The sequence below is a fragment of the Esox lucius genome, chromosome 24 (genome assembly GCF_011004845.1).
Source record: "Esox lucius isolate fEsoLuc1 chromosome 24, fEsoLuc1.pri, whole genome shotgun sequence".
Taxonomy (NCBI): Eukaryota; Metazoa; Chordata; class Actinopteri; order Esociformes; family Esocidae; genus Esox; species Esox lucius.
This window is the reverse complement of record NC_047592.1, coordinates 2,292,323-2,304,872: the sequence shown is the minus strand read 5'-3', so window position 1 is coordinate 2,304,872 and position 12,550 is coordinate 2,292,323. Positions and strand designations below refer to the sequence as shown.

Here is a 12,550-nt window from a genome sequence, read left to right as displayed (position 1 = left end):
ACCATGACTACTATGGTTAGTTCCAGCTGAACTCCAGGCTGTGTAGAACCACCGTAGAACCACCGTCAGCCACAGGTTTGGCTACTAGCTCCTGTGCCTTATTTGCGTTGGCTATTAGCTACAAACCTAAAATAAATAAATACATCATTCTTTTACACATTTTTATGTTTCATGATAGAGACAATGAGGAAAGAGCAGTGAGGCAGATTCAAACCCCTGCTTCACTGCACCGCACTGGAGTCAGTGGCTTAGACCGGAACGCCCTGGGACACATCTGATCCAGTGCCCATGGAAACAAAGCTTATATACATCAGGCTGTCTGGATCTGGAACGCCTTGTCATACAAACACACTACCCTCTAGATAGGGATCACAGTCTCATATGAACACGTGCCGGGCTAGATATGCCACAGAGTGTGAAGACAATAAAACAGACAGAATAGTCCGCACACAGACAGATATACATATAGATACAGTATAACGATTAACCACAGTATTTGTCCCAGTACATAAATCCATAGTGTATATAGATCCAGTAATAATGGCAATGCTAATATCGGGCACTTGGGATGGTGGATGGAGACAATGTCTGAAAATGGGAGAGAGACGGGGGAGGGATGGGGAATGGGAAGGGAGACAGGGTGGAAGGGACTGGGGGAGGGAAGGGAGACAGGGTGGAAGGGACTGGGGGAGGGAAGGGAGACAGGGAGGAAGGGACTGGGGGAGGGAAGGGAGACAGGGTGGAAGGGACTGGGGGAGGGAAGGGAGACAGGGTGGAAGGGACTGGGGGAGGGAAGGGAGACAGGGTGGAAGGGACTTGGGGAGGGAAGGGAGACAGGGTGGAAGGGACTGGGGGAGGGAAGGGAGACAGGGAGGAAGGGACTGGGGGAGGGAAGGGAGACAAGGTGGAAGGGACTGGGGGAGGGAAGGGAGACAGGGAGGATGGGACTGGGGGAGGGAAGGGAGACAGGGTGGAAGGGACTGGGGGAGTGAAGGGAGATAGGGTGGAAGGGACTGGGGGAGGGAAGGGAGACAGGGTGGAAGGTACTGGGGGAGGGAAGGGAGACAGGGTGGAAGGGACTGGGGGAGGGAAGGGAGACAGGGTGGAAGGGACTGGGGGAGGGAAGGGAGACAGGGAGGATGGGACTGGGGGAGGGAAGGGAGACAGGGTGGAAGGGACTGGGGGAGGGAAGAGGGGATGGATGGAGAACAAGCAAGTGTTTGGAGGAAGTGAGTTGGGAGGTTAAAGTTATAGAGAGTTAGGGGTTAAAGGTCATGGTTGAGGAGCCCAGGGATCGAGGCATACATCTGTCTTTCTCTGTCCACATCCAGCACCGACATACTGGACCCAGGCTTCTTGTTGGCCACCTTGATGCTGGGGCCTTTCACACCAGGGTCCTTACAGGTCTGGAGTGGCTGCTTCCCCTCCAACCAGTAGGTCACCATGTCCCCTTTACCCTGCAGAGAGAGGTCAGGGTTCAGGGGAACCAAAGAACCGGAAATCAGAGGTGGCCAACAGCACATAATACAGATTAACATCAACTTTGTTCCCTTTTCTCCAGTTGGGAACTAGAAATAATACAAAGGCATTGTACTGAATGTGTTGGTTGATTGAATGATACAAAATATGTCTGTGTGTGTGGGTGTGTATGCACCTTGACTTGCATCATTCCTCTACATTGCATCAGGTAGCCTCCAATCTCTTCAAGCAAGTAGAATGTACTCGAGCTGACCTGGATCTTCAGGGCTGTGAACAGAGACAACCAACTTCCTTAGCATGACCTAATCTCTCTGCCATAGAGATCCTACATGTGAAAACATTGAGCGTGGCATCTATTCTCACAGCTGTAAAGATCCTGCAATCCCAATGGAAAACACTTCCTTAGCATTAGCATGTACTCTCACTGCCACAGAGATCCTACAGCCGCAGTAGTAGCACTACTTTAGGATAATCTAGAATATTCTATCTGGTCAGAAATTCCTCTTAAACCTGAATGACACTGCCAACCATATATTCCTAACTGTTCTCTCCCACTAGTGTTACCCTACCCTCTCTGGTTGACTCCTACCCTCTCTGGTTGACTCCTACCCTCGCTGGTTGACTCCTACCCTCGCTGGTTGACACCTACCCTCTCTGGTTGACTCCTACCCTCTCTGGTTGACACCTACCCTCTCTGGTTGACTCCTACCCTCGCTGGTTGACACCTACCCTCGCTGGTTGACACCTACCCTCTCTGGTTGACTCCTACCCTCTCTGGTTGACTCCTACCCTCGCTGGTTGACACCTACCCTCTCTGGTTGACTCCTACCCTCTCTGGTTGATTCCTACCCTCTCTGGTTGACTCCTACCCTCTCTGGTTGACTCCTACCCTCTCTGGTTGACTCCTACCCTCTCTGGTTGACTCCTACCCTCGCTGGTTGACTCCTACCCTCGCTGGTTGACACCTACCCTCTCTGGTTGACTCCTACCCTCGCTGGTTGACTCCTACCCTCTCTGGTTGACTCCTACCCTCTCTGGTTGACTCCTACCCTCTCTGGTTGAGTCCTACCCTCGCTGGTTGACTCCTACCCTCTCTGGTTGACTCCTACCCTCTCTGGTTGACTCCTACCCTCTCTGGTTGACTCCTACCCTCGCTGGTTGACTCCTACCCTCTCTGGTTGACACCTACCCTCTCTGGTTGACTCCTACCCTCTCTGGTTGATTCCTACCCTCTCTGGTTGACACCTACCCTCTCTGGTTGACTCCTACCCTCTCTGGTTGACACCTACCCTCTCTGGTTGACACCTACCCTCTCTGGTTGACTCCTACCCTCTCTGGTTGACTCCTACCCTCGCTGGTTGACTCCTACCCTCTCTGGTTGACTCCTACCCTCTCTGGTTGAGTCCTACCCTCTCTGGTTGATTCCTACCCTCTCTGGTTGACTCCTACCCTCTCTGGTTGACTCCTACCCTCGCTGGTTGACTCCTACCCTCTCTGGTTGACTCCTACCCTCGCTGGTTGACACCTACCCTCTCTGGTTGACACCTACCCTCTCTGGTTGACACCTACCCTCGCTGGTTGACTCCTACCCTCTCTGGTTGACTCCTACCCTCTCTGGTTGACTCCTACCCTCTCTGGTTGATTCCTACCCTCTCTGGTTGATTCCTACCCTCTCTGGTTGACTCCTACCCTCTCTGGTTGACTCCTACCCTCTCTGGTTGACTCCTACCCTCTCTGGTTGACTCCTACCCTCTCTGGTTGACTCCTACCCTCTCTGGTTGACTCCTACCCTCTCTAGTTGACTCCTACCCTCTCTGGTTGACTCCTACCCTCGCTGGTTGACTCCTACCCTCTCTGGTTGACTCCTACCCTCTCTGGTTGACTCCTACCCTCTCTGGTTGACTCCTACCCTCTCTGGTTGACTCCTACCCTCTCTGGTTGACTCCTACCCTCGCTGGTTGACTCCATCCTGGAGGCAGTGTTGACTGTGTCTCCGAAGAGACAGTAGCGAGGCATCTTGGTTCCCACGACACCAGCTACCACCGGACCTGCAGCAGGGCAAGGTTTAGAGTATGTGTGTGTGTGTGTGTGGGTGTGTGTGCGTGTGTGAGTGCATCATGTGTGTCACCTGAATGAATCCCGGCTCGTATCTGTAGTTGTGTGTTTGGTTTATGTGGGATCCTGAAGGTCTTGCAAACGTCCACCAGATCCAACGCCATGCTGGAGATCTCTGCTGCATGGTGGATCCCGTTCTCCCTGGGGACACCTGAGACAACCATGTCTGAACACACACACATTGTTGGAAAACATCATCACAGAGCCACGTTGTGGTTCTACCGTAGCCGTAGTAACAGTGTTCTACTCCTACATCATCACAGAGCCATGCTGTGGTTCTACCGTAGCCGTAGTAACAGTGTTCTACTCCTACATCATCACAGAGCCATGCTGTGGTTCTACAGTAGCCGTAGTAACAGTGTTCTACTCACAGGCATCTCCTATGGTCTCCACCTTGTACACATCATAGTTGTCGATGATGTCATCAAAGGTTGTGTAGAGCTTGTTGAGGAAGTCAACCACCTGGTATGGAGTACTGGTGCTGGACAGCTGGGTGAACCCAACGATGTCACTACAGAGAAGGAGTCGGAGATGGAGGGACGTTGTGTTTGTCCATCTAACTGTCTGTCTGCCTGTCTGTCTGCCTGTCTGTCCATCTACCTGTCTGTCTGCCTGTCTGCCTGCCTGTCTGTCTGTCCATCTACCTGTCTGTCTGCCTGTCTGTCCATCTACCTGTCTGTCTGCCTGTCTGCCTGTCTGTCTGTCCATCTACCTGTCTGCCTGTCTGTCAGTCCATCTACCTGTCTGTCTTTCTGCCTGTCTGTCCATCTACCTGTCTGTCTGCCTGTCTGTCCGTCCATCACCTGTCTGTCCATCTACCTGTATGTCTGTCTGCCTGTCTGTCTGTCTATCCATTCACCTGTCTATCTGTCTGCCTGTATGTCGGTCCATCTACCTGTCTGTCCATCTACCTGTCTGTCTGCCTGTCTATCTGTCTGCCTGTCCATCTACCTGTCTGTCTGCCTGTCTGTTTGACTGTGTTTTCTTCTCTCACCTGAAGAAGACTGTAGCGCTGACGTAGCTCTGGGCCTGTAACGGTTTCCCCTGCCTCAGATCATCAGCTACCTGCTTAGGGAGCATACCTACACACACACACACACACACACACACACACACACCAGATACATACCACACACACACACACACACACACACACCAGATACATACCATACACACACACACACACACCAGATACATACCATACACACACACACACACACACACACACACCAGATACATACCATACACACACACACACACACCAGATACATACCATACACACCGAGGCACAACCGTATCAATCTACCACCACATTCATAATGTGCAACAGTCATAAATCTAATCAATCAGCAACCAATTAAACCCTGTTATATACACTGTATTTAACACACAAACACATACATGAGAAACAAGGGAAAACGCTGCCCCAAAATGGCTTCAGCGTATTAGAGATTATTAGAACTATAATAGATTAGATCCAAGATGGCATCCATACTGTACAGCAGTCGGTCAGTCTTCTGTTTCTCGTGCATTAGATCCTGGGTCCTCTCTGCGACCAGGACCTCTAGGTGTTTGCTATACTTCTCCATCTAGACACACACAAAGACATGCTTCTGGGTTAGATTGTAGTTGTGTTCTGTGAAGGTATCTTCAAGGTTAGTTGTAATTTTCTGTAAAGGTTACTGCTAGGTTTGGTAAAGGTTGCTGGTAGTGCGGGCCGGCTCCAGGCATAAGTGGTTCATAAGCAGTCGCTTAGGGGCCTCGACTGCTAGGGGAGAGAGGGCCCCAAATACAAATTTGCTTAGGGCCCCCAAAAGGCTAGAGCCGGCACTACTGCTAGGATAGGTTGTAGCTGTGTTCTGTGAAGGTTGTGGCTCGGTAAGGTTGTTGAAACATTGTGTGAAGGTAGTTTTAACATCATAGGTCCTACCAGGTTCATCATCATGTCCACAGGGCTGACTTTGTTGGGGTTGATCCGGTAGACAAACTTCCTGATCTGCTCGAAGGTGGGCCGGTGGGCGGGGATATGAGAGCGACATCTCCGGATGAGCTACGGCAACACACAGAGGACACACAGCACAGCACGTTCCTACTCCCAGTGGGCACACTTGTTCATCCCTCATTTAAAAAGTGTTGGTGTAAGAAACACACTTCAGGAGAAAGACGTGACTGAATGCTTCTCTTTTAAATTTCTGAAATGAACAGTGTGTTATGGACAACAGTTACCCCTGAAATCATCCTCCAGACACACACTCTCCTCCTCTCTCTTCACACACTCTCCTCCCCTCTCTTCACACACACCCCTCCCCTCTCTTCACACACACTCTCCTCCCCTCTCTTCACACACACTCTCCTCCCCTCTCTTCACACACTCTCCTCCCCTCTCTTCACACACACTCTCCTCCTCTCTCTTCACACACACTCTCCTCCCCTCTCTTCACACACAGTCTCCTCCCCTCTCTTCACACACACTCTCCTCCCCTCTCTTCACACACACTCTCCTCCTCTCTCTTCACACACACTCTCCTCCTCTCTATTCACACACACTCTCCTCCCCTCTCTTCACACACACTCTCCTCCCCTCTCTTCACACACACTCTCCTCCCCTCTCTTCACACACAGTCTCCTCCCCTCTCTTCACACACACTCTCCTCCCCTCTCTTCACACACACTCTCCTCCCCTCTCTTCACACACACTCTCCTCCTCTCTCTTCACACAGTCTCCTCCCCTCTCTTCACACACACTCTCCTCCCCTCTCTTCACACACTCTCCTCCCCTCTCTTCACACACACTCTCCTCCCCTCTCTTCACACACACTCTCCTCCCCTCTCTTCACACACACTCTCCTCCTCTCTCTTCACACACACTCTCCTCCTCTTTCTTCACACACACTCTCCTCCTCTCTCTTCACACACACTCTCCTCCCCTCTCTTCACACACACTCTCCTCCCCTCTCTTCACACACAGTCTCCTCCCCTCTCTTCACACACACTCTCCTCCCCTCTCTTCACACACACTCTCCTCCCCTCTCTTCACACACACTCTCCTCCTCTCTCTTCACACAGTCTCCTCCCCTCTCTTCACACACACTCTCCTCCCCTCTCTTCACACACTCTCCTCCCCTCTCTTCACACACACTCTCCTCCCCTCTCTTCACACACACTCTCCTCCCCTCTCTTCACACACACTCTCCTCCTCTCTCTTCACACACACTCTCCTCCTCTCTCTTCACACACACTCTCCTCCTCTCTCTTCACACACACTCTCCTCCCCTCTCTTCACACACACTCTCCTCCTCTCTCTTCACACACACTCTCCTCCATACCTCTACGTAATCTGCAGGACAGGGGCAGGTGTTTTCAGCCTTGCCGGTGATGAGCTCCGGTAGTGGAGGACACCACGCACTCTCTAAACTGCTCTCCTCCACCTGGAGAGAAGGAGGAAGATGGAGAGAGGGAGGAAGATGGAGAGATGGAGGAAGATGGAGAAAGGGAGGAAGATGGAGAGAGGGAGCGAGAAGGGAGGAGCAAAGTGAGAGAAGGAGGTGAGGAAAGAACAGGGACACGTGGACAGAAGATGAAACACACCACTTCCCTCTCAGTACAAACATGTCCACTTACAGGTACAGGGTCACTTCGGGTGGCTATCTCCAGTAGGATTATAGAGTAGCTGGAGACATACAGACATTATCATCAGGAGGAAACAGAACATGTTACATACAGACATTATCATCAGGAGGAAACATTACATGTGACATACAGACATTATCATCAGGAGGAAACAGTACATCTTACATAAAGACATTATCATCAGGAGGAAACAGTACATGTTACATACAGACATTATCATCAGGGGGAAACATTACATGTGACATACAGACATTATCATCAGGGGGAAACAGAACATGTTACATACAGACATTATCATCAGGGGGAAACATTACATGTGACATACAGACATTATCATCAGGGGGAAACAGTACATCTTACATACAGACATTATCATCAGGAGGAAACAGTACGTGTGACATACAGACATTATCATCAGGGGGAAACAGTACATCTTACATACAGACATTATCATCAGGGGGAAACAGTACATGTTATATACAGGCGTTATCATCAGGGGGAAACAGTACATCTTACATACAGACATTATCATCAGGGGGAAACAGTACATGTTATATACAGGCGTTATCATCAGGGCGAAACATTACATGTGACATACAGACATAATCATCAGGAGGAAACAGTACATGTGTGAGTGTTTATGGGTGTAAGTGGTGTGCAGGCACATCTGTGTGTTTGTGTGGTTGGTGGGTGTCCCTTTGGTTGATGCCTGGCAATGTGGGTGGATTGACTTCCTGCCTGTTGGGCCCTGTCTGGGGCCTCCCCCGGATAGGACCACAGTGTCACTGGACCCCCCCGTCTCAGTCCCAAGGTCTTACACTGCTGTATTATTGTGCTTGGGGAGTAGGGTCAGTTCTCCTTCTCCAGTAAATCCTTGTAAACCTAAAGAATGCACTCTCTACATTTTTACTTGTCTCCTGCTCTGTTTGAATGTAGGAGGACATGAGGTATTGTCCCACACCTCCCAAATACCAGGCTCTAAAGACTTGTTGCTGTCCCTGTCCAAAGTCCTCCTGGTTTTGTTGCAGATCAAAACGATACCTGATGATTCCAGCTGCCAGTATGCTGACCCCCCTCCCCCGGGTGGTCCCTGTCCTTTTCCATCTGGTCATGCTTCTGACCTGGACTAGGTTTTATAGACTCTGGACACAGCCCAAATGCATTTATAAATTATTGCAACTTGTACTCTTAAAATGTTCACCCGGCACAACCAGAGGAGGACTGGTCACCCCTCCGAGTCTGATTCCTTTCCAGGTTTCTTCCTAAACACTGTGCTTAAACTCTGTTGTTGCTTGTTCCTTGGAGTTTCAGGCTGGGTGTTTTGTAAAAGCCCTTTGTGACAACTGCTGATGTAAAAATCCTTTATAAATAAGATTGATTGATTGTGTGTGTGTCTGTTTTGTTTGTTTGTTTCACCTAAAGACGTCCCCGGCCAGCGTTGGTTCCTGATTGGAGGACTGGTATTCCGGGGGCATGTAAACTTCTCTAAGTCTCATCTGATAGGACGACAGGGGTTCTCCTGCATCCTCCCTCCGATAGGTGGGCAGGCAGTAATCTGGACAGGGTTAAAGGTCAAAGGTCAGCTGGGCATTTAGCATTGTCTGAAGTGCCATATGGTACACACAGTTTTGTGAGTCTCCTATTGGTCCTTTAATCCAATCTCTGAACACAGCTCTGGGTAAGACATCAGAGTTGAGATCCTGGTTAAAAGATACAGGTTACCAGAAGTTGCAAGATACAGGTTAGGTGCTATTATAGGACACAGCTTTGTGGTTAGAGATCAGGGGTTACCAGTGATCTTGCAAACCCAGCGGTCGTCCAGAACACAGTTCAGTGATTTGAGTCGTCCGTGACAGATCTTGTGTTGGTGTAGGTAAGACATTCCTCTGGCGATATCATTGGCAAAGGAGAACCTGCAACAGAGGTCATGGGTTAGAGTCGGGGTCAGAGGTCATGGGTTAGAGTCGGGGTCAGAGGTCATGGGTTAGAGTCGGGGTCAGAGGTGAAGAGACAATTAACTGGCAACTACAGATGCATTTTCAGTTGGGATTTTTATAACTCGTTAGTATGCACGTGTGACTGTGTCTGTGTGTGTATATGTATAAAACAGTCTTCATGCTTGTTTTTAGTGAAACAAGCGTGTGTGTGTGTGTTTGTGTGTATGTGTGTGTGTGTGTGTATGTGTCTTCTACAGTACCTGAATCCCCAGTTGAGAGGAACATCTTCGTTGAGCAGGACGTCGTTCAGGCTCCCTTTAGGGCAGTACTCTGTTATGATGGCTACGTTGGGAACCTCAACACAACCTCCTAGGAACTTACACAGGTTAGGGTGGTCCAGCTCCCTATTGGACAAAGGTCAGGGGTCAATGTTAAGCAGGGATGTGAGGAAATATTATATTGTGAGGTAATGATAACAGAAAACACGATTATGGAAATGTGCTGTGAAATCATCATATTATTACATTATTGTAAAACCAACATGATGTCAGCAGCAATGAATCATAGTAATAACAACCTTCATAATAAAACCTGGGAATTAATGCAGTTACTTCAAACCAAATCAATCAACCAAACTTTATTCATGTAGCACCATTCATTAATTAAATTCATTTAAAAGTCCTTAACAAATATGAATAAAAAGGGTTTGATTTTAGAAATAAACCCAAAGTTGCTTAAAATGTTTCATATTAACAGACAACGAGGTTAACAGCACCTGACTTGTTTGACTTCCTGTCTGATGGTCTTGGACAGGGAAAAGGTCTTGGTCTGAATCCTTTTGATGGCCACTGACCTCCCATCGCTAGGCAACCGAGAAGGGAGGCAATAAGGAGATTAACATACGCTTCTAAAAACACTGTTTAAAAAGGCTTTTCCTGACAGACCGACTGAACATTTTCAAGTCTTTAGGCCCATCCAGGGACTGACTGTAACTACAATCGTTCTACTCAGAGATTTGAGGACTGATTAACCTGACTGGAAATCAGTTTGTTTTCAGTCTGCTGATTCAGTTTGTGCTGTATTCAGTTTACTGATTCGGTTTGTGCTGTATTCAGTTTACTGATTCAGTTTGTGCTGTATTCAGTCTGCTGATTCAGTTTGTGCTGTATTCAGTTTACTGATTCGGTTTGTGCTGAATTCAGTTTGCCTATTCGGTTTGTGCTGTATTCAGTCTGCTGATTCGGTTTGTGCTGTATTCAGTCTGCTGATTCGGTTTGTGCTGTATTCAGTCTGCTGATTCAGTTTGTGCTGTATTCAGTCTGCTGATTCAGTTTGTGCTGTATTCAGTTTACCGATTCAGTTTGTGCTGTATTCAGTTTGCCGATTCGGTTTGTGCTGTATTCAGTCTGCTGATTCGGTTTGTGCTGTATTCAGTCTGCTGATTCAGTTTGTGCTGTATTCAGTCTGCTGATTCGGTTTGTGCTGTATTCAGTCTGCTGATTCAGTTTGTGCTGTATTCAGTTTACCGATTCAGTTTGTGCTGTATTCAGTTTGCCGATTCGGTTTGTGCTGTATTAAGTCTGCTGATTCGGTTTGTGCTGTATTCAGTCCGCTGATTCAGTTTGTGCTGTATTCAGTCTGCTGATTCAGTTTGTGCTGTATTCAGTCTGCTGATTCAGTTTGTGCTGTATTCAGTCTGCTGATTCGGTTTGTGCTGTATTCAGTCTGCTGATTCAGTTTGTGCTGTATTCAGTCTGCTGATTCAGTTTGTGCTGTATTCAGTCTGCTGATTCAGTTTGTGCTGTATTCAGTCTGCTGATTCGGTTTGTGCTGTATTCAGTCTGCTGATTCAGTTTGTCTAGGGACAGGCAAGCAGCCAATGGATGTCTATTAAAAACACAATTCTCCTCCAACTAAGCAATCAGGAGCCACCACAGTGTGATGTAAATGTGTGATGTAAATGTGTGTGTGCGTTCATTCACACTCACTATATTCCGGTGTGTGTGAAGAGTTGTTTCCGTGAGTTAGCCTGTGCCGTGCCGGAGCTCAGCGTGGTCACACAGCTAGCATTAGAGTCGCTGTTAGCCATAGGAACAGACATCATACTTCCCATGGTGGTCCTGGCGATCTGGTCTGCAGCCAACAGACAAAACAGATGGAATATAATCAACATTACAGAAGTGTGAAATCAAGAGTGCATGATAATCTGTGCAAGGGCCAGAGAACGGAGGTTCATCATACAGATATTAGAGGAATCATCTCAATCCATTTCCCATTATGAAGAAGTCTCATACGTACTGATGAGATTATGTTTGTTGGTATGCAGCATTGTTTAGATGCAGAATGTTTAAAGTGTAGATGTAGAATGATTAAAGTGTAGATGTAGAATGATTAAAGTGTAGATGTAGAATGATTAAAGTGTAGATGTAGAATGATTAAAGTGTAGATGTAGAATGATTAAAGAGTAGATGTAAAAGGTTAATGGGTAGATGTAAAAGGTTAAAGGGTAGATGTAAAAGGTTAAAGGGTAGATGTAAAAGGTTAAAGGGTAGATGTATGGAGAAGGTTTTAATGTACCTTGTTTGATCTGATTGAAGTCGATGATCCAGCTCTCATCCCAAAGCAGCCTCTGCTTCTGGTATTTAAACCACTGGTGGAAAAGACAATAAAGAGACTGACTGTATGTTGTTGGGTGATGTTGTGATTCCGTGTGTGTGTGTGTGTGTGTGTGTGTGTAAAAAAGGAAAAATCCTATTTAAATTGTATTTGATGTTTGAGTTTTAGGTTTAGGTTCAGGCATTAGGCTTGGAGTTGTTACAGTTTGGTAAATTAGGCACTGGTTAGGATTGTGAGGAATAAGGTTAGGATCAGGGTTACATTGAGGGTGATATGGAAGCATTTCTGTTCCCCACAAGGAAGGAAAAGAATGTTTGTGTGATATCTCACCATGGCGAGGATGACGAAGCTGATCATCACTATCGTGACTGGAAGTCCGATGGCTACTTTGAGAGAAGCTGGTATGGGACAGAGAGGGGTTAAACACAATACACACACACACACACAAACAAACAGAAACACACACAGACAAACAGACACAGACACACAAACAAATCACAAACACACTTAGTGTTTGTTAATATTAACATTTACCCTTAAACCTAACATTTAATAAACACATGATATTTTAAAAATTTGGATAAGGACAATGTCTGCAATTTTGTGTCCACGTTCTACCACATTTTGGACAAATGTGGTCCAGAATCCATAATAAAATACAGTACAGACAAGTACAGACACACACACCTAGCAACATACAAAACAAACTCACAAACACACCCCAAAACCCACACCAAACACACACTGCAACATAGAAATATCCAACAAGCCCA

General features: G+C 47.6%; 1 protein-coding gene across 2 annotated transcripts in view; it reads right to left on the bottom strand.

Annotated features, from left to right (window-relative positions):
- Window positions 1-1,149: 1,149 nt before the first annotated feature.
- LOC105006247 (atrial natriuretic peptide receptor 2) overlaps window positions 1,150-12,550 on the bottom strand; it is a 14,799-nt gene continuing 3,398 nt past the window's right edge. The window contains exons 7-23 of one of the 2 annotated variants that reach the window (XM_029117788.2): window positions 12,108-12,175; window positions 11,739-11,811; window positions 11,150-11,294; window positions 9,937-10,023; window positions 9,422-9,565; window positions 9,016-9,137; window positions 8,641-8,779; window positions 7,216-7,264; window positions 6,921-7,022; window positions 5,525-5,644; window positions 5,090-5,183; window positions 4,589-4,676; window positions 3,966-4,105; window positions 3,608-3,760; window positions 3,429-3,527; window positions 1,655-1,746; window positions 1,150-1,457 (exon numbers count right to left, since the gene is read on the bottom strand). In XM_029117788.2, the coding sequence (XP_028973621.1) occupies window positions 1,266-1,457; window positions 1,655-1,746; window positions 3,429-3,527; window positions 3,608-3,760; window positions 3,966-4,105; window positions 4,589-4,676; window positions 5,090-5,183; window positions 5,525-5,644; window positions 6,921-7,022; window positions 7,216-7,264; window positions 8,641-8,779; window positions 9,016-9,137; window positions 9,422-9,565; window positions 9,937-10,023; window positions 11,150-11,294; window positions 11,739-11,811; window positions 12,108-12,175 (1,907 nt within the window). In that variant the 3' untranslated portion in view covers window positions 1,150-1,265. Of the gene's footprint in view, window positions 1,458-1,654; window positions 1,747-3,408; window positions 3,528-3,607; window positions 3,761-3,965; window positions 4,106-4,588; window positions 4,677-5,089; window positions 5,184-5,524; window positions 5,645-6,920; window positions 7,023-7,215; window positions 7,265-8,640; window positions 8,780-9,015; window positions 9,138-9,421; window positions 9,566-9,936; window positions 10,024-11,149; window positions 11,295-11,738; window positions 11,812-12,107; window positions 12,176-12,550 lie in introns of those variants that run through there. The other variant, XM_029117790.2, reaches the window with a different exon arrangement.